Raw genomic sequence first — 27933 nt, forward strand, 5'->3', positions numbered from 1 at the left:
AAAACAAAAGAGAGAGAGGGAGATTTACCACACCCAACCTGGTGTCACCTTGGATATTCCCTTCACTCTGGAGCACTGAACAGAGCCCCCTGGCCACACCCAGCACACGTCTCTGGGTATTCACTGAGTAAGTCAACACTCCACTAGGCCACAGAGGCATAGTCCAAAGATGAAAGCCATCACATGGAAAAAACAAAACAAAAAAGGAACCAATAAGTATCTCTACAAAAGCCAAATAATAAATACAGCAATTCAAGGAACAAGAATACAGAAGACAACATGATGCCCCCAAAAGAACAAAACACCTCAATATTAGAATGTGAAGATGAAGAGACTGAAGAAATCCCAGAAATGAAAATCAAAAATTTGACCATAGGATTACTTCAGAATAAGCAGCAAATCTACAAACTAATGAAACTCATACATGACATGAAAGAAAATTTCTCCCATGAAACTGAGAACTTAATATGAAATCTTGGTGATGAAGAATTCAATAAAAAATTTTTTAAATGCAATGGAAAGACTTAACAAGAGACTCAGTGAAACAGAAGAAAGAATATACGAGTTAGAAAACAAATCCTCTGAGCCGGCACCACAGCTCGCTTGGTTAATCCTCTGCCTGTGGCACCGGCATCCCCTATGGGCGCTGGTTCTGGTCCCAGTTGCTCCTCTTCCAGTCTGGCTCTCTGCTGTGGCCCAGGAGGGCAGTGGAGGATGGTCCAAGTGCTTGGGCCCTGCACCCACATGGGAGACCAGGAGGAAGCACCTGGCTCCTGGCTTTGGATTGGCGCAGTGCCAGCTGTAGCAGCCATTTGGGGAGTGAACCAACAGAAGGAAGACCTTTCTCTCTGTCTCTCTCTGTCTCTCTCTCTGTCTGCAACTCTACCTGTCAAATAAATAAAATAAATAAATAAAACAAATCTCTGGAAGTTTTACACTCAGACAAAAAAAAAAAAAAAAAAGAATAAATCAGAAAACTAACAAACAATGTTGGAGATCTATGGGGTACTAGCAAATGACCCAACATAAGGGTCTTAGGAATTCCTGAAGGCGTGGAAAGAAAGAATGGAATAGAAGGTCTTTTTAGAGAAATAATAACAGAAAACTTCTCTAAATTGGAGAAAGGGACACCCAAGTACAGGAAGCACATAGAACTCCTATAGATATGACCAGGAAAGATCTTCACCACGACACACAGTAGTCACACTCTCCACAGTAAAACATTAAGAAAAGATTCTAAAATATGCACAAGAAAAACACATTACTTTCAAGGGATCTCCAATTAGACTCACAGCTGACATCTCATCAGAAACCTTACAGGCTAGGAGAGAATGGCAAGATATATTCCAAGTCTTAAGAGAAAAAAAAAAAAAACTATAACTCAGAATATTGTATTCAGCAAATATCTCATTTATGAATGAGGGTGAAATAAAGACCTTCTGTAACAAAAAGAAATTGGAAGAATTTGTCACCACACCTCCAGGCCTGCAGAAGATGCTTAAGGATATGCTGCACACAGAAACACAGCAACATGGTCATCACTACGAGAGAAGGTAAAGGCAGAACATCTCCCAGAAGTTGTAAGGGCATAAGATAAATGAGCTTTCAATGCATCTCAAGGACCTAGAAAAACAACAGTAAACCAAACTCAAAATTAGTAAGAGGAAAGAAATCACTAAAAATAGATAAGAAATAAACAAAATTGAAACCAAAAATACAAAAGATCAGTGAAATGAAGAGCTGGTTGTGCTGGCGCTGTGGCGTAGTGGGTAAAACCACAGCCTGCAGTGCCGGCATCCCATATGGACGCCAGTTCAAGTCCCAGGTGCTCCACTTCTGATCCAGCTCTCTGGTATGGCCTGGGAAAGCAGTAGAAGATGGCCCAAGTCCTTGGGCCCCTGCACCCATGTGGGAGATCCAGAAGAAGCTCTGGCTCCTGGCTTTGGATCGGCGCAGCTCCAGCCATTGCGGCCAATTGGGAAGTGTTCCAGCGGATGGAAGACCTCTCTCTCTCTCTGCCTCCCCTTCTCTCTGTGTAACTCTTTCAAGTAAAATAAATAAATTTAAAAAAAAAATGAAGAGCTGGGTTTTTGAAAAAATTGACACAAAATTGACACAACATGGGCCCAACTAACCAAAAAAAGAGGGAGAAGACCCAAATCAATAAAGTTAGAAATGAAAAAGTAAATGTAACAGACACCACAGAAATAAAAAGAATCATCAGAACTTACTACAAAGATCTGTATGCCAACTAACCAGGAAACCTAGAAGAAATGGATAGATTCCTGGACACATACAAGCTAACCAAATTGAGCCATGAAGAGAAAGAAAACCTAAACAGATCAATAACCAAGAGAGAAACTCAATCCCTAATAAAGACCCTACCAACAACAAAAAAAGCCCAGTATCAGATGGTTTCACTGCTGAATTTTACAGTAAGTTTCAAGAAGAACTAACTCCAATTCCTCTCGAGTTATTCAAAACAATTCAAAGGGAGGGAATCCTCTCATAATCTTTTTTTTATTTGACAGGTAGAGTTATAGACAGTGAGAGAGAGACAGAGAGAAAGGTCTTCCTTCCATTGTTCACTCCCCAAATGGCCGCTATGGCCAGCACTGCATCAGTCCAAAGCCAGGAGCCAGGTGCTTCCTCCTGGTCTCCCACGTGGGTGTAGGGCCCAAGTACTTGGACCATCCTCCACTGCCCTCCTGGGCCACAGCAGAGATCCAGACTGGAAGAGGAGCAGCCAGGACTAGAACCTGGCACCCATATGGGATGCCGGTGCCACAGGCAGAGGATTAACCAAGTGAGCCACGGCGCTGGCCCTCCATATTCTATGAAGCCAGAATCACTTTAATTCCTAAACCTGAAAAAGATAGAACAGAGAAAGAACTACAGATCAATTTCACTGACGAACATAGACACAAAAATCCTCAACAAAATACTAGCCAGTTGAATCCAACAATACATCAGAAAGATCACTCACCTGGACCAAGTGGAATTTATCCCTGGTTTGCAGGGATGGTTCAACATTCACAAATCAATCTGATACATCACATTAACATACTGGAGAACAAAAACCATATGATTATCTCAATAAATGCAGAGAAAGCATCATAATACCCTTTCATAATGAAAACTAAGAAAAATTGGTTGTAGAAGGAATAATCTTCAACACAGTTGAGGCAATTCAGGACAAGACAAACCCACAGCCAGCATCCTATTGAATGGGGAAAAGCTGGAAGCATTCCCACTGAGATCCAGAACCAGACAAGGATACCCACTCTCACCATTGCTACTCAGTATATCCTGGAAATTTTAGCCAGAGCCATTAAGCAAGAAAAATGAATCAAAGGGATACAAAATGAGAGTAGGAAGTCAAACTATCCCTATTTGCAGATGACATAATTCTATATAGAGAGGATCCAAAAGACTCCCCCTAGAGACTATTGGAATTCATAAAATAATCTGGTAAAGTGGTAGGACATATAATCAACACACAAAACTCAACAGTCTTTGTATACAGAGACAAAGCTATGGCTGAGAAAGAGCGTCTAAGATCAATCCATTCACAACAGCTAAAAAAAAAAATGGTGCAGCCACTATGGAAGGCAGTATGGAGATACCTCAGAAATCTGAATATAGACCTACCATAGGACCCAGCCATCCCACTCTTGGGAATTTACCAAAGGGAAATGAAATCAGCATATGAAAGAGCTACCTGCACCCCCATATTTATTGAAGCTCAATTCACAATAGCCAAAACATGGAATCAGCCTAAATACTGGTCCATTAAAGACTGGATAATGAAATTATAGGATATGTACAACATGGAATACTACACTGTGGTAAAAAAGGAAAAAAAAAGGAAGAAAGAAAGCAAGAAAGAAATCTGGTCATTTGCAACAAAATGGATGAAAATGGAAAACGTTATACGTAGTGAAATAAGCCAGTCCCAAAGGGACAAATTCTATATGTTCTCCCTGACCTGTGATAACTAATAGAGCACCTAACAGGCAATCTGTAGAAATGAAATTGACACTATGAGAAACAATGACTTTGAATAGTTCTTGTCTTGATATTAATAGTTTTTTTTATACTCTTTGTTGAACTCTTTACTCAGCATAAAGTTAATCATAAGTGTATAAAGCTAACTGAAAATAGTTGTTAGTAAAAAAATAAGAGTGGGAATAGGATAGGGAGGAAGAAGAGAGGAGGAAGAGGAATAGGAGAGAGTGTGGGAGGGCAGGTATGATGGGAAGAATCACCATGTTCCTAAAGTTCTAATTATGAAATGTATGAAGTTTGTCTTCTTTAAATAAAAGGTTTCTGGGGAAAAAATAAATTAAAATATCAATATTCTAGAACAAAAGTGTAATATCACTTTTTAAGAGGTCAAAACTTCATTCTGGATTAAGTTAGCATTTAGTATTAATGTATGAGTGATCAAAGCAAAATACTTCCACCTGTCCCTGTGATCCAGGTTATTCCAGCACTGTGGACCTAGGACAAAGTGCTACAGGTGGCCGAAAGAGGAGGAATTCTGAAATTAAAGGCAGGAAGGAGAATACGCGTGAACCACTAATGTGACTGTTTTCCTAAAGCAGCATCAGTTTTGGAAGAACCAAAACCAAGGTGTTTTTGTTTGTTTTGTGCTGCACTCACTCTGCAAGTTTTAGAAGAACAAGCTTACCACAGACTGACCGAAGACCTGGGCAAGCTCCTCAGAGGCAAGCAGATCTCTTAAGAGAAAGGGACATTCTTTCCCAATCAGTAAAAACACCTACAACGGAGACAAAAATTATGTACCAGTTGCATGCTAATAAGCCAGTTAATGTTAATAAAAACAACTGGTGAAGCAGTACAGTGGACAAAAGTATTTAAACACCAATGTGTTGATGTTATGACCATTCAAAAAGAAAAATATTAAAAATAGGCACCAAGTGATTATATTTTAGAGGAAAACAATAATCTAGGAAACTTAAGGCAACTTCAAAATAATTCAATGTTTGTTCAGATAACTTATTGGAACAATATTGAGAGTATAACACTTACATCACCCAAGGCTCGTTCTAGACATGATGTCAGTTTCATTAAGCTAAGAGAAATAGCAGGCGATTGTAGACTTTTCAAGGAGTCAAATATTTCAGGAAATAACTGTTCAGAATAAAGCATGTGTTAGAATTTACACTAATAAGTATTTCTCAATGTAATACTATTTATTGAAATTCAAAGTCTAACTATCTCAACTAGTTATTTAATATTTGCACCCAATAAAAATATCTCTCAAAGTAACAATACTAGTTATTGAAATTAAAAATCTAAGTATTTCAACTGCTATATTTTCCTATTTTGGAACAGTAAACATCTCCTTTATAAATGTTACAATGCCTAAAGAGTCAAGAAAAATATTTATGTATGTGACTTCTTTGAAAGGTATCTCAATGTTTATTGAAAGCAAAAAGCATGGCAAACTTGTGAATTTAACAGTCAACCATTTTGACCTATATCTCTCATCTCCAATTTTGAATTATGTTGGTTCTCAATAACAGATCAACATGGGCAGCTGACCTGACACTTAAAGAAACTTCTCTAAAGAGAGAAACCATGATCCTTCTACTCTGCAGAAGGAAATCCAAAGTATCTCATAATTAGACTTATTAAAGTTACTACTTTATTATAGTCATTTAATGTGCCAAATGAAACAGAGAAAAACCTGACAAACAAGATTTGGGTTAGAATTCAAACCAACCATCTTCCCCTCAACCCTCTGTTAACAATTCAAACATTCCCGTCCCTAGTCTGCTGGTCCCACCACCTGGAGATCACCTTGTATCTCTCCATAGATCTCTCTTTAATTCTGGAGTAGTCAGTTTTTCTTAGCCCAAGAAGAGCAGCCCTGCACCAAACACCCTGGGGCCACTGATCCTGATAAAGTTGGACTCTAAAACATTTTTGTTCAAAGGGACATGTTTCTCAGCTCAGGCTTTGGAAGCCTTGCATAACAGCTCAGGTTTCTCACAACCCTCAAGATTTCTTCCAGTTGGAAGGCCTAGGATTGGAGACCTTTTTTTTAAAGAATTATTTTTTTTATTTTATTTGAGAGAGAATGCCTTCCATCCACTAGTTCACTACCCAAATGTCTGTAGTCGCTGGAACTGGGCCAGGCTGAACAAAACCAGAAGTCCATGTCTCTCACGTGGTGGCAGGAGCACAGCCACTTGAGCCATCACCTGCTGCCTCCCAAGGTGCAAATTAGCAGGAAGATGGAATTGAGAGCAAAGCTGGGCATCGAGCCCACCCACTCCAATATGGGAAGTGGGTGCTTTCACCACCAGGCCAAACACCTGCCCCAGAAACCACTTTAAAGCTGGCAAATAATAATTACCAGAGGATCTAAGTGGTATTTGCAAAGTCTTTTATTTGTAAAGGTTGTTCAAAAGCCAAACCTCTGAAAAACCCGTCCACTGGAGTGACGGAGCATATCGAGTTTCAAACTGTCCCTTAGTCAGAGATAAGAAATGTAGATGGACGGCTTCACATACAGGGCCCAGCAGCCGCACACTTCCCCAGTAATCCAGGTCTTGGTCTTAAAGGATGAGAAAACAAGTTTTAGTATCACAGTTCCATATCATGCAAAGAAAAATGCATAAATTATCATAGAAAAAGTGCTTCAAATATAAAATCTCCACAAAATCAACAATCAGCTTATAACTGAACATACGAGAAAAATATATTGGAAACTAATTACATAACACTTATCTGATTATAAAATAAAAATACATTACGCATGAAAAATACAGTAAAGTTCAAACAGGAAAAATATTTTCTTCTACATCTTTAAGTGTAAATAAGTTTATACACAACAGGTTTATGTGCATACAACTGTCCCTCTTTATCTACAGTTCATTACTGGCAGTCAGCCAGAATCCAAAGAAACTAAACATACACTGGAGATAATGAACTTCTAAAGTTTCAATCTGCGCTCCTTTAGGAGCAGTGTGATGAGATTTTTACATCGTCCTCCATTCCAGCAGCCTGTGAAATCACTCCTTGTCTAGTCCATCTACAGTGATCTGTTACCCACCAGCTAGTCACTTAGGATAGTCTGTCATGGGATGACAGTGCTTGTCTTCAAGTCACCCTTACTTCACTTACTGATGGATGCAAAGCACAAAAGTCGTGATGCAGAAGAGGCAATGGGCACAAAACACGCGAGGACAGATGCCCTGGTGCCACGTGGCAATGCTCCAGGCACAGGGGAACCAACAGCATGTGTAGGTTTTGGTGCTAGCCAGTTTCAGACATCCACTAGGACTCTTGGAACTTACCCCATGCAAGAGGGAGGGCTATTGTACGTATATTGTAACTTGACTTCATTTACTTAACATTTTTAGATTATGAGATTTCTGACAATAAATTACTCATAAACTTTTTTGTTTTGTTAGTCTGGGACTTAAGAATCACATGGTTCATGATTTAAAAATACACAGGACTGAAAGCATCCCACATGGTCCTTCAATTCTTCTTCTATAGCAACTACTTTTATTAACTTCCTGGGGGCATTTACAAACACTTACACATATACAAGCAAATATAAATATATGCTATTTTCTTTCACTTAGAGAGATCACAGTATCAAATGAGTCTCCTCAGTCTTCTTCATCACTGCCTAACAGTTCACTTCTGCATTTATTGTTAATTACTGAGCCAATCCCCTACCAATGTTTGGCTGTTCCCAGATTATTAAGTCATATGTTTATTTAGCTGTTCAAAGAATGCTACAAGGATCAAATGTGATTTGGCTCCTGAGCTCATGTAGAAGTTTAAACCCCAAAGTGACATTAACAGCAGCAAGAAAGAGAAAACTTAGTACAATGACAGGTTTAGCAGTGGGGCCTTTGATTCGATCGGATTAGGTTGTTGGGATGGGCCCATGACCAAATCATGGTGGCTTTGTAAGGAGAGACTCAGACATACACACCCTTCTTGCCCCATGATGTTTAACACCACCTCACAGCTCTGCTGGCAAGATCACCATCTCCAGATGAGGACCTGGGGTGGGAGGGCTGCCCAGTCTTGGACTCTGAACCTCCAGAACCATAAGCCCAAATAAGCCTTTCCTTCACCAGGAGCTTGTTTCACATATTTAGTTGCTCTAATGAAAACCTGACCAGCACACACTTTCAGATCCATGAGTGTAGCACATGCCTGGGAATGGAACTGCTAGGCCAGACTATGTTCATTTGAGTGCTGTAACAACCCTAATACCTGCTCCAAAAGCATACACAAGTGACTATAAAACATGTAAAATGATTTTATAATTATGGTCATGCCAAACCTGCAATTCACACGCCTTCAACAGAGAATCACCTTGAGGCCCCGGGATCTGCATGATCACCTGCCCATCAATCCCAGCCACCTCCTGACCCTCCTGCTCACACAGGGCTCTCTCCATCCAGCTCTCATTAACCTCCCATACTTCTCTGGTCTCATCCTCTCTTCTCACACTGATTCTTTTCTCCTTTAAATCAGGCTTGGATTACAACATCCTCCAAAAAAAAGGAATTTTTTTCAGACCAAGACCAAGACACTTTCAGTGGAATGATACGGACTGATCTCTGGGTACTGACCTGACTCTGCATATCTCAAACACTCTGTGACTGTCTTCCAATACACTTCACCACTCTGAGATACAACGCTATTGATAGCACAAAGTTCTTTGACTTCAAAACCAACTTTACAAATAATGTCATACACTGAGGGAGAAAGACATGTGGTAACAGGTTCCTCTATTAGTACCTGAAATATAAAACACAAAAGACACTATTCAGTAGGAAACAAAAGCAGAGGGACATTATTTATTTAAGTTACACGAAAAAGTCTATCTAAAGTGCAGAATGTACTTAGCTGTAACTGCTGTTACCATGCTTTCTGGATAATACAGCTAAACACTAAGATAATTTATGTACATGTTTTCAAATAGAAGATAAACACTGAAAATTCTTTTATTGATCAGAGTAATTAAGATGCCAGTTCACAGAAGCTCAATGTGTCTTATAAATAGGGTGCCATTCCTTTTTGTTTGTTTGAAGGTTTTTATTTAATATGTACAGCTTTTAGGGATATAGTGTTTCTTCCCCTCATACCTGCCCTCCCACCCGCACTCCCATCCCACCTCCCACTCCCTCTCTCATCCATTTTCCATTAAGATTCATTTTTAACTGACTTTATATACAGAAGACCAACTCTTTACTAAGAAGAGATTTCAACTATTTGCAACCACACAGACATACAAAGTATAAAGTACAGTTTGAAGACAAGTTTTACCATTAATTCTCATAGCACAACTCATTAAGGACAGAGGTCCAGCAGGGGGAGCAAGTGCATAGTGACTCCTGTTGTTGATTTAACAATTGACACTCTTATTTATGACATCAGTGATCACCTGAAGCTCTTGACATGAGCTGCCAAGGCTATGGAAGCATTTCGAGTTCACAAACTCCATTGGGTTTTAGACAGGGCCATATGCAAAGTGGAAATTCTCTCCTCTCTTCAAAGAAAAGTACATCCTTCTTTGATGGCCCCTTTTTTTCCACCAGGGTCTCACTCACAGAGATCCTTCACGCAGAACCATTTTTGCCACTATGCCGGCTTTCCATGCCTGAAATGCTCTCATGGTGTTTTCAGTCAGGACTTAGGGGCTGATTCTGAGGTCAGAGTGCTGTTTAGGGCGTTGGTCATCCTATGAGTCTGCTGTGTGGACTGCTTCCCATGTGGGAACTCTCTCTCCTTTGTAATTCTATTGTTATTACCAGGCACTTGGGTCTTATTTATGTGATCCCTTGACTGATGGTCCTATGTGTATGATCAGTTCCATACTTAATATGATCACTTTATCACATAAGATAGGTTTAGTGCCACCCAGCTAAATGGGTACCATTCCTTTCAGCACTCCTTTACTACCTCAGAATTATCAAAATAAGCTATTTCTTATTGGGAGTGGGAGAGCAGAAAATCAAGTAAAACGAAAAAAGATAAAGGAAACCTCTGACTCAATATATTGAAGGAAACTAGAATGTCACCTCAAAATATTCTTTGGGGGTTGGCACTGTGGCACAGCAGGTAAAGCCGCCACCTGCAGTGCTGGTATCAAGTCCAGGCGACTCCATTTCCAACCCAGTTCTCTGTTATGGCCTGGGAAAGCAGTAGAAGATGGCCCAACTCCTTGGGCCCCTGCACCCGCATGGGAGACCCGGAAGAAGGTCCTGGCTCCTGGCTTTACATCAGCGCAGCTCTGGGCGCTGCCGCCAGTTGGGGAGTGAACCAGCAGATGTAAGACCTCTCTCTCTCTCTCTCTGCTTCTGCCTCTCTCTAACTCTTTCAGGTAAAACAAATCTTTTTTAAAAATATCCTTTGATATGAAAATTATTGAGTTGAAGACAAATAAGCAGCAGCAGAGGAAAAGCTGTCTCGCTCCTCCTCATTTTCTGCCTCAAGAGAGTATACAAATTCGCTTCTACTGGACACAACCTCAGACTCTTCAGGGAGGACACCAGGGAAGCTCAAGTGAACCTTAAGCCAGTAATTTCTTCTCATATATCTGCTTCTCCAGTTTCTAACACTTGGAAGCCTAAAACCGTTTTCTTTTGTCCTGTTATTTCTTGACAGGTTATTTTTTATTTATTTGAGAGGCAGGAGACAGAGCCCTCATCCACTGATTCACTCCCCAAATACCCACACTGATGGTAGCTTTGGGATCCGTAAGGAGGGAAGGCCTATACTTCCGGGAAGAAAAGTCCTTGTCAAGGTCCCTGTGGGTGCCTAAAGGTCAACCAATGAGGATCAGACCCGCCTCAACCTTTAACCCCCACACCCTGAATCTATACAAGGAGCCCTCCCAATCTCTGATGCATGACTTCTCCACCCCCACTCTGTCGCCCGGGAGTGGAATCCCAATAAAATAATTGATTCGTCTGCCTGGGAAGATTTGTTACGCACAGGACACCTTGCAGATGGTGCCGAAACCCGGGAGCTGAGGGTACATGCCTCCCCTTTCTGGGTTCCAGGCCCCCTTGCTCCTTGAACCTGTCTGGTGCCCCAGGCTGACTACGGACCACACTCAACCAACAGTAAGTAACTCCTCCCTTGCTCTCCCTCCCTCCTCTGGGTTGGCCCAGTCTCTGCGATCTCCAGCTAGCTCTCCATCCAGACAGAGACCCCCAAATCGTGCGCACATGGGCTCTGTTCTCTGCTGTTTAGCCTCCCAGCAGCTATGGAGACGTCCTGCCGCTGGCTTGGCTCCATAGAGGACTGACCTCTAATCCATCTACTGAAGTCCAGGACAGGGCACGCCTTGACCAAATTTCGGTAGATCCAGGCTACCGGGGAGACCATGGGATCTGGCCAGTCCCGAGGGTGGGATTGAAAATGCCCCCTGGCCTGCCTCCTAAAGAACTTGAAGCAACTGGGACTGGCCCAGGACCTATGGTGTAAATGTCTAATCTTCTACTCCACCCAGGCATGGCCTAATTACCTTGAGAATTTCTGCCGCAGGGAGAGAAAATGGTCAGAGGTCCCATATGTCCAGGCTTTCTGAGACCTCACTCCCGTCCTACTCCCTTCTCCCCTACTTTCCTCTCTGCCTGCTCCACGGCCCAGGTCTTGCTGGCCAAGATCAGGTCCCCACCTCCTAAGGGCGCCTCTTCTGTGTTACTGCCAAACTCTCTACCCCCCAGCTTTTTGGACCCTCCTGAGTTCCTAGGAACCCCACAGCTAGCCAGGAACCTCCTGCCCCCATATGCGCATTCTTCCGCCCTGCCCCACCCCATGTCCTGCCTCTCCCCGCAGCCATTGCTGGAAGCCAGGTAGCCACATGGCCCAACCACCAGTGTCAAGCTCCACCCCCATCCTAATGGGATGCTCCTGCTTCCATGGCTGCCCTACGGCAAAGTTTTAAAAAGACCTGTTCCTGAACACGTGGCTCTCTAGCCTCCTCCTCTGGTCTCCTTACTCTTCTCTCCTCACTCTCTTACACTCTCCTTCTCCCTCTTTTTTCCCTTCTTCACCCTACCCCTCCGGTCTGCTGGGTTTTAGGTCAAGTGCCTAAACCCCACGTGGCCAACTGAATATGACATCTTGGGCCTAAGGTGTCCTTAGGAAAAAGGCAACTAACTAAAACTGTAAAAAGACACTGAGTTTGAAGGAATTTCTCTTTGAATCTAGGAAGATCACTACCTTTGAAAATATCGCTTTGTAACTTGCTGAACTTATTTTGCAATTTATTTAACAGGTTTCCTGGTAATCAGTACTCAATGAAACAACAATGGCTAATTAGTACTTGTTTTAGATGAATGCTATTTTAATTTTAATTGAATTCAGCTAGCAATATTTAATATCAGCATCTTAAATCATTTAGGTGTAACTGCTAATTTAAATTGGGTATAGGCAAATGAGATAATATGTCTAAATGTAAACTTTTGTAAACTCAGCATGTTATATTCCATAAAGTTTTTGGGTTAGTTTATAATCAATTGGTAAATTAAACAGTTAAAGAGTTTAAAAAGCTAGTATGGAAACTGCTATATTTGTTATCTAATGATTGAAACTGCTTTCTAAGTTTTCATTTGATATTGCTATTGTCATTAAGTGATCTGGGACTGGCACCCCCATTTCTGTATTCTAAGTCCAACTTGTTCTCTCATTTCTCTATTCTCTTCGAGGTAGGAAACTAATTCTATTCTGAAGGACTTCAGACCAAAGGGTAAGAAAGTTTTAAAGAAAGGACATAGCTTTCCTGACAAGCATTATCTGCCTCAACATAAACCATTATATAACATGCCTATGACTACAGACTTCTAGTTTAGGCCACTGAAGATTAGAGATGGGACTTGAGCACCCCTTGACTTGCATCCTCTGGTCTAACAAAAATCAGGAGGAAAAGAAAGCTAGGCATCAGGAATGTAAAGATAGGTGGCAGGCCTATTAATGGCTGTTCTGACAGTGATCTGCCTCAAGGAGACCCAACAGGCCAGTCCACTGCAGTGGCTTTCAGTGTGGTGAGCCTGGGCGTCAGCAGAAGTCAGCTTGTGAAGAGCCCTGCAGCTCTGCCAGCCAAGAGTTGGATCACTGGAAATGGACCTGCGCTGGAGTCGGAGGACTTCAGGTCAGAGCCACAGATCTTACTGGCTCTACGCTGAAAAGCCCCTCATTCGGCCCAGCTTCCAAAGTGACTACCGCAGCTGAGGGGACGGCCAAGTAGGGTCAGCAACATTGCAGGCAGAACTGTAAATTTCCTGTAAGAGTTGCCAACTGCCTTTACCTGGCCAGCTCTCCTCCCAGGCCAGCTAGGTAATGGAAGTCAACAGGGTGCCTTCCCCAAGAAGGTTCACACCTCCCTTAGGATGTACCCTATGAAGAGATGGATAGGTCTGGGCCTCTTAACTTACAAGGCCTAAAGCCCACCAGATTATTATCAAGCCCCTTCTGTCAGGTTTATTTGCCTCTCAATCAGCAAACTTAGTTGTGGCTGAGACAGCACCTTTCTTGGGTCCTCTAATAATGACTCTGTCCTTTGTTCTAGACCCTGTCTAGCCTGCTTGGGCCTCATTCCTTTGTAATCATAGCCTCTACTCTAACATCAATGGCTCTGCTCCCAACCTGTGTGTACTGATGGTCCTCTCCCCAACTTAATGTGGTATGACTATTCAGAATTTCTCTACAGACAAACCCCACTACCTGCTAAAGTTGAGCGGCCTTTCTCCTGGTCTTGTCTGGGATCAGATTTAAACCACGTCATCAAACAATCCTCGCAAGGGTCCACAGACACCACCCCCCCATTCCTCTCCTCTATGAAATCCTCTCATTACCTGGTTAATGCCACTCTTAGGATCATTGGTTGCTATTCTCATCCTGACTTGTATACTACAGTGTCTGTTTAAGTGTTTACAGCAGGTGATAATGGGATGAACCAAGGCCTTCAGCAACCAGATGCTTCTCCATCCATACATGCCTGTCTCTGCAGAGCCCCAAGATACCCGCAGTGGGCCCCTGTAGACTCGTGCCCAGTCAGCAGGAAGGACCCAGACAGACTCATTGTTGCCCCCTTTCCTATCATCAAAAGGTCGGGATGGTGGCTTTGGGATCCGCAAGGAGGGAAGGCTTACACTTCCGGGAATGGAGAGGCCTTGTCAAGGTCCCTGCGGGTGCCTAAAGGTCAACCAATGAGGATCAGACCCGCCTCAACCTTTAACCCCCACGCCCTGAATCTATAAAAGGAGCCCTCCCACTCTCTGATGGATGACTTCCCCAGCCCCCGCACTGTTGCTCTGTTGGGACCAGTGAACCTCGCCCGGGAGCAGAACCCCAATAAAAGCCTGTGAACTGATTGATTCGTCTGCCTGGGAAGATTTGTTATGCGCTGGACACCAGGCAGGAGGCAGCAGCCCAATTATTTGAGTCATCACCTGGAAGCTGGAATCAGGAGCCAGAGCCAGAAACGTAACCCAGACATGCTGGTATGGGACATGGGCATCCTAGCCAGGCTTAACCCCTGGGCCAAACGTCCCGTCCACCTCTCTTCAAATGACCGCCCTCTACTGAGAATGCACCACAGTGAGGCCAACACGTCCTGAGAGGCTGTTCCTTCAGGTCCACACTACCATGCACCGCATACGTTAACAGATGGGTTCCCCTTTTTCCTGACTTGGGGTACGGGGTCTGCCCCAGCCAACCACAGCGACGCCCTCACGTCTCACAGCAAGCGGACCACCCTCGGCCAGACCGGCCCCACGCCGCTCTGACAGGGTGCGCCAGCAGCAAGACGCCCAAGGGACGTCCTTAATTCACGTGTTCCCTGTCGGTCTCCGGTTTCCCGCCCAGTTCAGGGCCACTGCACATCCTGCCCATTCCCCCTGCTGGAGGTACAGCGTCAGCTAGCGCTGGTGCAAGACCAGCCAACCACAGCCTTCCAGGGAGGGCTGAGCGTAACAGAGGCCCCCTAAGCGCGCGGTCACACTCCTGGACTAACCCCAGTCCCGGCGCGCGTTCAGGACAGAGACGAAACCAGGCGCTTCCTGGTGAGAAGCCGGCGGCCCGGGCGCCTCCCCGCCCCCACCCCCAGGATCGCCCGCCGGCCGCGGCCCACGCACGGGCCCGCTCTGCAGCCCACCGCACGGCCGGTGGGGCACGACGGCGCGGACCTTCGAGGCCCTCCGCGGGACGCGCGACCACCAAACGCCAGTCCCGCACTGCGGGCGCGTCTTCCCTCACAGGCTACTGAGGGCAAACCCCGGGGCGGCGGAACGCGGGCGCAGCTGAGAGGCGGCCGGAGAGGCCGCTCGCACCGGCGTCCACGCCGCTCCCGGCGCCCACGCCGCAGTGAGCCACGGCCCTACCTCCATAACTTCCGGCTCTGCGCGCGCAGCAGCCCGCCCCTGAACTTCCGGCGGGTGCGCGGCTTCCGGCCGGGCGCGCGAGAGTTCCCGGCTCTCGCGAGAGCTGCCGAGATTCTGGCGGCGGGATAGGGGGCGGGGCCGTGGACATCTTGAGGAAGCAAAGATGGAGAAGCGAGAGCGGGGCGGGAAGCAGGCGCCGAGCCAGGCCCCTCAGCAGTCGCCTGTCACGGCCAGGAAAGAGAGGAGGCCGAGCATGTTCGAGAAGGAAGCAGTGAGTGCGAAGCCGCGCGGGGAGAGAGCGTTTCCGAGCCATTCAACCCCGCTTCCCGGCCGCCTGGCCTGCGGACCCCCGAGGCGGGGCGCGCACTTGGTTTTGCTTTGGTTTCTTTTTTCAGTTGCGGGACTGAAGGCTGAGCTTCGGACCCGAGTGCCTTTGGTTGTTTGTTTTTGGCTTGTGTTGTTGCTTCGTGAGGTCGAGCCTTACATGAGCTGGTAAAGGTCATCTTCAGTACTTAGTACTTAGCTTGAAGATTTTATGAGTACCCTAATATTTAATTTTTTACAAAATACCTAATTTTAGTACATTTAGTGGCCATGACAGATGCAATTTTCACAGAAAAAAAAAAAGAGAAACTAACTTATTTGATATTAATGGAAAAAGGTCAGTTTTATTTGGTGGTGTAACTGGGTGACCGTTTTCTTAATAAACTCAATATTCCACCTTTTATTGAGACTTCAAGGAGAAAGTTGTTACGCGGAAGGATGCAACACTGCAGTGATAGAGCTGAGACTAGAACCTGTGACCTGGAGCTCCTGGCCCACTTTTCTGTTTCCTGCCTCATGGAACCCGTAATTGATAGGCTGAAGAGGACAGGCACAGCGTCAGTTTTTGAAGACCCTGACATTCGATCACTCCCAAGTAACGAGTTCTCGAAAAAACTTGTACCGGCATTTCAGGCTCTAATGGCTCTTTGGTGTCTGTGTGTCACAGAGAGGAGAAACACACTAAACAGGCCAAGCTCACATAGCTAAGAAGAGCAGTGCGGAGGTGGAAACCTGAATCAACCGTTAAATTCATGCTTCAAATGCTGTGCTGGGCCGGCGCCGCGGCTCACTTGGCTAATCCTCCGCCTGTGGCGCTGGCACACCGGGTTCTAGTCCCAGTCAGGGCGCCGGATTCTGTCCCGGTTGCCCCTCTTCCAGGCCAGCTCTCTGCTGTGGCCCAGGAGTGCAGTGGAGGATGGCCCAAGTGCTTGGGCCCTGCACCCCATGGGAGACCAGGAGGAAGCACCTGGCTCCTGGCTTTGGATCAGCGTGGTGCGCCAGCTGTGGCGGCCATTTGAGGGATGAACCAATGGAAAGAAGACCTTTCTCTCTGTCTCTCTAACTCTGCTTGTCAAAAAAATAAAATAAAAAATAAATGCTATGCTGAATTGCCTGGCACTAAGTCTGAAGTACAGCTTACCAGCAGTAAAGAAAAATTACATATTTGGAAGCAGACGAGGGTGACTTATATGAATTTACTGCCTAATAAATGTCTGAACTACTCTTGAAAATTAAGCTAATCTCAGAATGAGGAGACAGATGTTCTAGGTTATGTGCTAAAGTCTAGGATTAAGGGGACTTGGGCCGAGGCAACTTAATTTGATATGCAGTGATCAGTTATAGCTTGTGGATTTGGTTAGCATGCTTAGAAAGCATACCGCCTAAGTAGTGGGCATAAAAAAGTAGCTCAGATATAAAAGTTTCTGTAGTTTGGCTTATCAAAGCTTAAAAAGGCTCCAGAGAGTTAAAACTGTTTTCAAGATTCTCCTAGGAGGAAGCTCAATATTTTTAGGAATACAAAAATACGCAGCATGTAAGAAGATAAGATACACAGTGTCTTCTCCAGTTAAATATTGAAAACATAAATAGGAAAATACAACTCAAAATGAGAAGAAACAGTGAAAACAGGCTGAAAATGACATAATGGTAGAATTGTATAAGGGGGGGGCAGCGTGGCACAGTGGGTTAATGCCCTGGACTGAAGCACCGGCATCCCATGTGGGCACCAGATTGAGATCTGGCTGCTCCACTTCCAGTCCAACTCTGCTGTGACCTGGGAAAGCAGTAGAGGATGGCCCAAGTCCTTGGGCCCCTGCACCCGCATGGGAGACCCGGAAGAAGCTCCTGGCACCTGGCTTCAGATCCGTGCACCTCCGGCCATTGCAGCTAATTGGGGAGTGAACCATTGGATGGAAAACCTTTCTCTCTCTCTCTCTCTTTGCCTCTCTTTCCCTCTCTCTTTCCCTCTCTCTTTCCCTCTCTTTCCTCTCTCTGTGTAACTCTGACTTTCAAATAAATAAATCTTTTTTAAAAAAGTATAAAGGGACACTAAAGTAGTTTTGGTAAAAGTTACTGTATTAGTTTTCATCAAATCAAAGCAGTTATGATTTCATTCAGTTTATTTAAAACTGTAAAAGGCTGGGCATGTTAAATCTAACTTGAACTTCTGTATATGAAAACTACCATGTCAGAGATGAAAATGCACTGAATGAAATTAACAGCAGATTAAAAAACTGTAAAGGAAAAAATTAGTGAGTTCAGAGAGTTAGAGGAAATAGAAACATTGAGCAGAACTTCAAATGGACTAATGTAATTTGAGTCACCAAATGAGAAAAAAACGAGGAGGGGACAGACAATATTTGAAGAACTGTGGATACAAAATTCCCAAATTTATTGGAAACTATAAAGCATAAATCAGTGAAACTCAGTAAGCCAGTTCAAGAAACATGAAGAAAATTATGCCAAGACATACTTGAAGCCAGTGATTTAAAAACTAAAGGACAACTAGAAAAAAAAATTAGGTACAGGGGAAAAAAAGGAATCGGATTTCTTCTCCAAATAACACAAGATAGAAAACACAGAGGCATCATCTTTGCTGAAAGAGAAGTCTTCAACCTAGGATATTAGAGCCCCTGGATTCAGTACCCAGCTGTTAATCACTCCAGCTTCCTGCTAATGCAAACCCTGGAAATGGTGATGGAACAGGTGTGATCAGGTTCCTGTCTCCCACTTGGGAGTCTTGGATTGAGTTCCCAGCTCCTGGCTTTGATTCTCAGCAGGGGCCTTTGAGGCATTAGAACCAGATATGGCAGGAATATTATAGTTATCATGATACTTAAAACGGATTACTTTGTTGAGGACTATAGTTGATAAAAATAGATAACATGCAAAAGTAGATGAGCAATGTAGGAAAAATGGAAGAACAAGATGAAATACTATAACCAAAAAATACTAACATAAATGAAGTATGATTTTGGTAGGCTTAACTTACTAGACTGGATAGACTAGAGGAAGGAACCTTTGAGCTTTAGGATGTAGTAATAGAAACTGCCAAGACTGGAAAGCAAGAAGAAAGACTGAAAAAAATTCAAGAACTATAAGAGATGAAAATTGCTCTTAATGGAAATATTAGGGGAAGAAAGAAAGGGGTAGAAAACATACTTTAAGTGGTAATGACAGAATTTTTCCAAAAATTAATATCAGACACCATTCCCACAGATCCAGGAAGATCAGAACACAGAGCAGGAAAGGTGCCAAAATAAAACAAGAAACACATGTAGGCATGTCATTTTTAAATTATACAAGTTATAAGTAGGTTACATACCAGGAAAAATTATCCCTTGAATAGGGACATGAAGACACTCAGATGAAAATGGAGAGAATTACTAGTAAACCTGACCTGCAATAAATGTTCTTAGAAGTTCATTAAATAGAAGGGAAATAATATAGATCAGAAATTTCAATCTACCTGAAGAAAGGAGAATCATCAAAAAATGAGTAAGTGAAAATAAAATACTTTATTTCCCTATTCTTGATATTACAGATAACTTTTAAATATTAATAGCCTCCACAGGAAAAGAGCAGTGTACAAACACATAATTCACTTTAAGAAGTGACGAGGAGCTGCTGTGGCACACCATTCTATATGACTGCCTTTCCAGGTCTGGATGTTTCATGTGCCATCGAACTCCCTGCTGCTGTGCCAGGGAGAGCAGTGGAAGATGGCCCAAATGCTTGAGACCCTATACCCACATGGGAAACCCAAATGGAGTTCCAGCTCCTCACGTTGGCCTGACCCAACCCTACCCATTGTGGTCATTTGGGGGAGTGAACCAGCAGATGGAAAATATCTCTCCCTCTCTGTGACTCTGCCTTTCAAGTAAATAAAGCTTTATAAAAAGAAATGATGTGATATTTAAGATGAAACCTGGAGTTGGCACTGTGGTGCAGTGGGTTAACGCCCTGGTCTGAAGCTCTGGCATTCCATATGGGTGCCGGTTCGAGTCCCGGCTGCTCCTCTTCCAATCCAGCTCTCTGCTGTGGCCTGGGATAGCAGTAGAAGGTGGCCCAAGTCCTTGGTCCCCTGCACCTGCATGGGAGACCCAGAGGAGGCTCCTGGCTCCTGGCTTTGGATCGGCACAGCTCTGGGCATTGCAGTCATCTGGGGAGTGAACCAGCAGATGGAAGACCTCTCTCTGTCTCTACCTCTCTCTGTAACTCTGTCTTTCAAATAATAAAATAAATCTTTAAAAAAAAAAAAAAAAAGAACTCACAGGAAATGCTTAAAAAAAAAAAAAAAGATGAAGCCCATAGCACCAGACCGTACACATCAGTTTATGAGGGAAAAAATTGCCATTACTACTCAAATAGTATTTTACACTTTGTGTTTCTGTGTGGGTGGAAACTGTTGAAATCTTTACTTAATATATGCTAAATTGATCTTCTGTATATAAAGATAATTGAAAATTAATCTTGATGTGAATGGAAAGGGAGAGGGAGTGGGAGAGGGGAGTGTTGTGGGTGGGAGGGAAGTTATGGGGGGGGGGAAGCTATTGTAATCCATAAGCTGTGCTTTGGAAATTTATGTTCATTAAATAAAATAAATATAAAAAAATTGCCATTACTGAAGAGGGTCAGTGATTAATAGCAGGAACAATAACACAGTTCTGACTTAAAACGTGGAGCAAACTTTCCACTCAGTGGCTACCAGAGGTGTTCCACATAGCTAGCTGCTAACAGAAGGTGGGCTTCCAATGAAATCTTAAATGGATCGATATTGTGAAGGATTGTTTTTTTGAATAATTTTAACAGGAGAGAAACACGGATTTATCAGTATGATTCTGAAGAAAAAGCACAATCAAAACAATGACAACCAAGAGGTGGAAGTGGTACACTCAAAGCAAGAGGAGACTGATCAAGAGCAAAGATCATGGGACTGGTGCTATGGTGTAGCAGGAGGTGCCAGCATCCAATATGGGCACCAGTTCAAGTCCAGGCTGCTCTGCTTCCCATCCAGCTCTCTGGCCTGTGAAAGCAGTAGAAGATGGCCCAAGTCTTTGGGCCCCTGCACCCATATAGGAGACATGGAAGAAACTCCTGGCTTCAGATTAGCCCAGCTCCAGCCATTGCAGCCATTTGGGGAGTGAACCAGCAGATGAAAGACCCCCCTCCCATCTCTGCCTTTGCCTCTCTAACTCTGCCTTTCAAATAATAAAATAAATCTGTTCTTTTAAAAAAATTGCAGAGTTCATGGCAACAGCTCTTTGGGATGCTTAAGGCATTTTTTTTGTTAACTTTATGAAGAACCAAAGGACCTGCTAATTATAAGAATGTTTTGAGAAATTTAATCAAAGCTTTTTATTTTTATCATAAAAATTCCTGAGAAATCTTCATCAGTGTGCTTTTCTACCATGACAGTTCTCATTCCTCTTGTCAAACAAGGGTGACTTAATGGTAATTTCAGTGGAAAAGTCACCTTAATGTTCTGATTTGACTCATTCTACTTTTGTTTCCTAATTTTAAAAACTTGTTATTTTTTTCAGTTAATAATTTGAAAATTGAAAATTTGGCTATTTTTCTTCTGTCAGTAATTCGAAAAGACTAAAATGACAGTTAAATTCAGAAATCCCTTAGTTCTTTAGGGATGGATTATATGACTATTATCATTTTCAAAAGTGTGTTGAACTTGAAGCTTATGTTGGGAAATAAAGTTTGTTTTCATTTATAAACTTTAATTACACTTTTCATGAACCTTTAAAGTCCATTTATATCATTTTGAAAGTGTCTACAATATATAGAATGAAAAAAAATAGCAAGAGAATATCATCAAGTCACATTAAAGGAATTCCCATTAAAATAACAAAGAGTTTTCAGCAGAAATCATACAGGCCAGAGAGAATGGGATAATATATTCAAAGTCCTGAAAGACAAAAACCACCAACCAAGAATAATCTACTCAGCAAATTGTGAAGTGAAGGAAAAATAAAGTCTTCCTAAGGTATGCAAAAGCAGAAGAAATTGATGACCATCAGACAAAATATATAACAGCAGCTCAAGAGATCCCATACTGGAAGCAAAAGAATGGTAACTACCACCATGAAACATGGGGAAGTACAAAACTTACTAATAGAACAGATAATTGAAAGAAAGAATAGAATTAACCCATATTAAGATGAAAACCACCAAGCCATAAAGGTGAAAAAAGGAGAAAGAAATAAATGATATACAAAACAGTGAAGAAAAAGAACAAAATTACGGGTGTATGTCTTTATCAATAATAATTTTTTTAAAGATTATTTTATTTGAGAGGTAGAGTTACAGACAATGAGAGGGAGAGATGGAGAAAGGTCTTCCTTCCATTGGTTCACTCTCCAAATGGCCGCAGTGGCCAGAGCTGTGCTGATCCAAAGCCAGGAGCCAGGTGCTTCTTCCCGGTCTCCCACGTGGGTGCAGGGGCCCAAGGACTTGGGCCATCTTCTGCTTTCCCAGGCATAGCAGAGAGCTGGATTGGAAGTGGAGCAACCAGGACTAGAACCGGTGCTCATATGGGATGCCGGCACTGCAGGCTGAGGATTAACCTACTGTGCCACGGCACCAGTCCCAATAATTTTGAATTTAGATATTAAATTATTTCATTACAAGATAGCTGAGTGGATTTTAAAGATGTTCAATATTCTACAGCAAGTAATTCAGTTCCCTTGTAAATACACACTGAAAAGTAAAGTGATGGAGAAATATAGCATACAAATGGAAATGAAAAGCAAGCAGGAGGGAGCCAGTGGTGTAGCAGGTAAAGCAACTGTAGCAGATAATAGCACCAGCACCCCATATGGGCATCAGTTTGTGTCCTGGTTGTGCCTCTGCCAATCCAGCTCTCTGCTGTAGCGTGGGAGAGCAGTGGAAGATGGCCCAAGTGCTTGGAAACCTCCCATGTGGGAGACCCCAGGGAGGCTCCTGGCTCCTGGCTTCAATCAGGTGGTTGCAGCCATTTGGGAGTGGATCAGCGGATGGAGTATCTTTTTCTTTCTCTGTTTTTTTTTTTTTCTTTTTTCATGGCTTTTTCAGGTCCAGGGGTTATTTTTTTAATTTTATCTAAGTTATACAAGTTTCATGTATGTCATATGTGTGGATTTAGGAACATAGTGACACCTCCCCCCCTTCCTCCTCCTCCCTCTCAGGTTGGAGGACTTTCCTCTCTGTCTTTCCCTCTCTGCAGCTCTACCTCTGAAATAAATAAATAAATGTTTTTTAAAAGCAAACAGGAATAACTATAGCAAATGAAATAGACTTTAAGTCACAAACTAGAAAAAGAGAAGGTCGCTATATAATGATAAAGGCATCAATTCAACAAAAGATTATACCAGTTGTAAATGTGTATGTAGCCAATGTTGGATATTATTGGATCTAAAAAAATATAGGCTCTAATATAGTAGTTGGGGATTTCAGTGTTCCACTTTCCATCAGAAAATGGATCAGACAAAAGATCAACAAAGAAAGCTCATAGTTTAACATAATATAACCAAAATACTGGCCTCCATAATTTCCCTTTTTTAAATTAATTTGCCATTCTTGCCTAACTTCTCTTGCAAATTTTTGGGTTTCTGTGTCTTACTTAAAACAGTGTTGAATCTTGCTTAAATGTTTTGTCTTCTGAGCTTGAAGCATTTCCTAAGATTTCTTGGGTTGTCACACTTTTATAAAGTATAATTGTATAAACCAAGATAAAAACATTTACCTGTTTCCTACTGAATTTCTCCAAAGTTCGAAAACTACCTTAAGGTAGCTACAGTTAAAATTCTATATGTCTTTCAAAATGTTTTTCTGTTAAGTTAGATGTGTTAATGGATTATTTCAAAATGTAAGTAAAAAAAATATGTAAGGGAGAGAGAAACGTAAAGGAAGTTATAAGCATGAGAATGTGTAATTCTGTAGGGCAGAGGGATGTGTAGTTAGGGGGAAAAGCAAGTAATATTTGTCCTAAAGTAAAATAACTGGTTGAATGTAAGTGAAAAGAGGAACAGTAATATAAGAATGATGTAGAAGCTTTGTGGGAGATGACTCTTGTGGAGTTAGGTTGGCTGAGATTAGAAGGAAAATTGTTTATACAGTTTTCTAAAAACTGAGCATTAACATTAAAGTTACACTGACATGAAACTAGAATTTGATCCGATAAATTAAAGTAACAAGGTAACAAGGCTTTCTGCTAATAATTTTATAAAAATTTGTAATCTTTTAAATTTCAACATCTGGGGCTGGTGCTGTGGTGTAGTGGGTAAAGCCTCCATTTGCAGTGCCAGCATTCCATAATAGATGCCAGTTCGAGTCCAGGCTGCCCCACTTCACATCCAACTCTCTGCTATGGCCTGGGAAAGCAGTGGAAGATGGCCCAAGTCCTTGGGCCCCTGCACCCACGTGGGAGACCCAGAAGAAGCTCCTGGCTCCTGGCTTTGGATCGGTGCAGCTCCAGCTGTTGCGACCATCTGGGAAGTCAACCAGCGGATGGAAGACCTCTCTCTCTGCTTCTGCCTCTCTCTAACTGCCTTTCAAATAAATAAATAAACCTTAAATTTTTTAAAAAAGAAATTATTACTGGAATAACCACTTTAAAAATAAATAAAAATAAAAAATGCTGCCCAAAATAAAAATTTCAACATCTGTTTTTTTCTTTAATTCATTCAACCCCTTTTTCAGGCTGTAGTTTTTTTTTTTTTTTTTCTTTTTCTACAGTTTGTTTTTAATTGGCAGCTCTTCAACTTTTATTCAGCTCCTGTTGTATTCTCCACCTCTGGCTTTATCTTGAGGTACTGAACTTGTTCCAGGTAATGGTATGTCATATACTAATTCTTTAATTCAACAACTTCATTATTTTTGTAAGTGACCTAAAGAAGAAGGATTTAATAATGGGGAGAGTTTCATGTGTTTTATGCTGTCTTTATTGAGTTCAGATTGCTTAGGAAGAACTGAGTTTTAAAAGAGTTAAGATTATCTACTTATTTTTAATATGTGAATAATTACCTTATAACTCTGATTAAGCCTGGTCTATGGCTCTGGTTAAAACACCTTGGTTAAAAGGATTATTATTTTTTCAATTAAAGTAAACTCTACTACAGATCAATTGGACCTAATAGACATTTACAGAACATGTCATTCAACAGCAGAAAAATATACATTATTGTCATAATCACATAGAACGTTGTCTAGGATGGACCATATGGTAGACCAGAGAGCAGGTCTCAGCAAATTCAAAATAATTGCAATCACAGCATGTATCTTCTCTGACCACAATGGAATGAAACTAGAAATAAACAAGAGGGACTTTAGAAATTATACAAGTGCATGGAAACAAAACATTTGATTGAACAATCAGTGGGTCAATGAAGAAATCAAAAATTTCATGAAACAAGTGAAAATGAAAAGAGCGCAACAAAGCCTACCGATTTTAGCAAAAGGAGCACTAGGAAATTTCTATCAATAACTGCCTACATGAACAGATTTCAAATAAACAATCTAACAATGCATCTCAAGGACACAGAAATGCAAGAACAAACCAAAAATTAGTAGAACGGAAGTAAGAAAGATCATAACAGAAATGAATGAAACAGAGACTTATAAAACAATACAAAAATGGCTGATCTTCGAGCTCCAGCGATGCAACATGGCAGCCAACACAGGCTCAGACAATTTACAAAAACTGAACATACAGCCTTAAAATAGAATGTGGACCTAAATACCCAGTAGCACCCCTTTATATAATTTGTAATAAAAATTAATATGAATAGAATCAATAGTTCTAACAGAGTGTGAACCCGAGCCATACCAGCTAACAAGATGTCAGAACCACACAGGGTCAAAGCCAAGCTGCAAGAACTGTGGTGCCTGATGCTGTCTAAAGAGAATAGGAAGCTGCTGTGAGCCCCCTCCGCCACTTGGAGGACAGTGGTGCAGCCATAGGCCCTGCCTCCCTGTGCAAGTCAAGCAGTCGTCATTTTCCACGGTAGGCCTCCAAGTACTAGAAAGGGAGCACCCATTCAAAGGCAATTTATCTAAAGATACTGTAATGTTACTAATTTTTTGTGTATTTGAAATTTATAAGTTGTGTAATAATATGAAAATAATACAAAAATCAATGAAATTAATAGGGTTTTTTAAAAAGATAAACAAAATTGAGAGGTATTTAGGAAAACCCAAATAAGGAAAAATCAGAAGTAGGAAAGGAGACTATTCAACTGATACCACAGTAAACAAAGGATAATTAGGAAACTATTATGAAAAACTTTATGGCAGCAAATTAGAAAATTTAGAATAACTAAATTTCTTGAAAGATATAAACTGGCAATATGAGAAAATAGAAAACTTGGACAGACTAGTAACAAGTAACAAGATTGATATAATAATAAATAGCCCAGCATAGAAAAGGCCAGAACCCAATGGCTTACTACCGAATTTTACTAAATATTAGACAGTCAAATAATAACTAGCATCAATTATTATCAGACAATTCCAGAGAATTAAAATAGAGGGAACACTTCTAAACATACTCTTTGAGACAAATACAATAATACCAAAACCAGACACAGGGCACCAGTGGCAAAGAAATCTATAGATCAGTACTCACAATGAACAGAAAAATTCTCCCAAAAAAATGAGGTGCTAAACAATCTAACACAGCATCACATAAAAAGTTATATACCTTGATCAAGTTGGATTTATCCCAGCGATGCAAGAATGATTCAACATACATGAACAAAACAAACATATCAATGAAATGAATGACAGAAACTATATAATCATCTCAGTATATGCAAAAAAGGCATTTGATAAAATTCAATATGTCTTCATGATTTAGAAAGAAAAACTCTCCAAACATTAGCCATAGAGGTTATGTACCTCAACCCAATAAAATTTAGACATGAGAAAAACACTGCCAACATCATAACTGAGAGGGGAAAAGCTGAAATAATTTTATCCAAACTTAGGAGGACAAGAACGCTTGCTCTCATTATCTTAATAGAATATTAGAAGTTTTAGCCAGAGATATAAAACAACAGGAAGAAAACAAGGGCATTCAACTAGGAAAATAGGATGTCAAATTCTTGTTTGCAGACAACCTTAATTTATACATAGAAAAGCCTAAAGGCTCCACTGAACATATAGGACTGATAAAATTCAGAAAAATTGCAAGATTCAAAATCTACATATGAAACTAGTAACTTTTAAAATACACGAATAATGAAATTACTGAGATAACAACCCCATTCACAATAGATATAAAAAATCTAGGAATAAATTTAAGAAAGTAAATTAACTCTTCAATGAAAATTATAAAACACTGATGAAGGAGATTGAAGAATATATATAAAAGAGCAAAGATAGCCCATGTTCATATAGTGGAAGAAACAATATTGTTAAAATGTATTACTATCCAAAGCAATGTACAGTTTTAATGCAATTCCCATAAAAATACTAATGACATCTTCATAGAAATAGAAAAGCAACTCAAATTTATACAGAGCCAATATAGACACTGAAAAGCCAAAGAAATAATGAACAAAAAGGACAAAGCTGGAATATGATCAGACCTGGCTTCAAAAATGTACTACAAAGCTACAGTAACCATTATTACATGGTACAAGCATATATATATGTATATATGGAGCACATACATATATATATATATATATAGAGAGAGAGAGAGAGAGAGCGCAGAATAGGTAACCAGAAATAAATACATGTATTTATATTCAATTGATTTTTGGTAAAGTCAGCAAGAATGTATATTGAAGAAAGGAACATGTCTTCAATAAATTACACTGAGAAAAATGGATATCCATATGCAGAAAAAAGAAAGTATCTTTCCAATTCTATACATATATATTGTTTAAAAATCAACTCAAAATGAATCAAAGACTTAAATGTAACACCTGACACTATGAAATTACAAGAAGAAAACATAAAGTAAATGCTTTGGTACATTCATATGGGTAAAGCATTTTGAAATATGACCCCAAAAGCACAGTCAACAAAAGTGTAAAGTGACAAATGGGATTTCCTCAAACTGAAAAAGTGTGTACAACAAAGGAAGTAACCAACAGATTGAAGAGATGACCTGCAGAATGGGAGACCATATTTGTGAACTATTCATTCAACAAGGGACTAATTTCCAGGATATACAGGAAACCCAGTTTAAAAAAAAGAAAAGAAAAAAGACAATCTG

The 27933-nt window shown here is 41.4% G+C and overlaps 2 protein-coding genes across 9 annotated transcripts in view; one reads left to right on the forward strand and one right to left on the reverse strand.

Annotated features, from left to right (window-relative positions):
- ERMARD (ER membrane associated RNA degradation) overlaps window positions 1-15429 on the reverse strand; it is a 50198-nt gene extending 34769 nt beyond the window's left edge. The window contains exons 1-6 of one of the 8 annotated variants that reach the window (XM_070074564.1): window positions 15029-15380; window positions 10086-10197; window positions 8634-8802; window positions 6450-6589; window positions 5056-5157; window positions 4694-4783 (exon numbers count right to left, since the gene is read on the reverse strand). In XM_070074564.1, coding sequence (XP_069930665.1) covers window positions 4694-4783; window positions 5056-5157; window positions 6450-6589; window positions 8634-8802; window positions 10086-10172 — 588 coding nt within the window. In that variant the 5' untranslated portion in view covers window positions 10173-10197; window positions 15029-15380. The other 7 variants (XM_070074566.1, XM_070074569.1, XM_070074567.1 and 4 more) reach the window with 7 other exon arrangements.
- Window positions 15405-27933, forward strand: part of DYNLT2 (dynein light chain Tctex-type 2) — a 28058-nt gene continuing 15529 nt past the window's right edge. Inside the window, exon 1 of the mRNA XM_002723328.5 lies at window positions 15405-15666. Within this exon, the coding sequence (XP_002723374.2) occupies window positions 15559-15666 (108 nt within the window). The 5' untranslated portion in view covers window positions 15405-15558. The remainder of the gene's footprint in view (window positions 15667-27933) is intronic.

Source organism: Oryctolagus cuniculus, chromosome 5 (assembly GCF_964237555.1).
Source record: "Oryctolagus cuniculus chromosome 5, mOryCun1.1, whole genome shotgun sequence".
Classification (NCBI taxonomy): Eukaryota; Metazoa; Chordata; class Mammalia; order Lagomorpha; family Leporidae; genus Oryctolagus; species Oryctolagus cuniculus.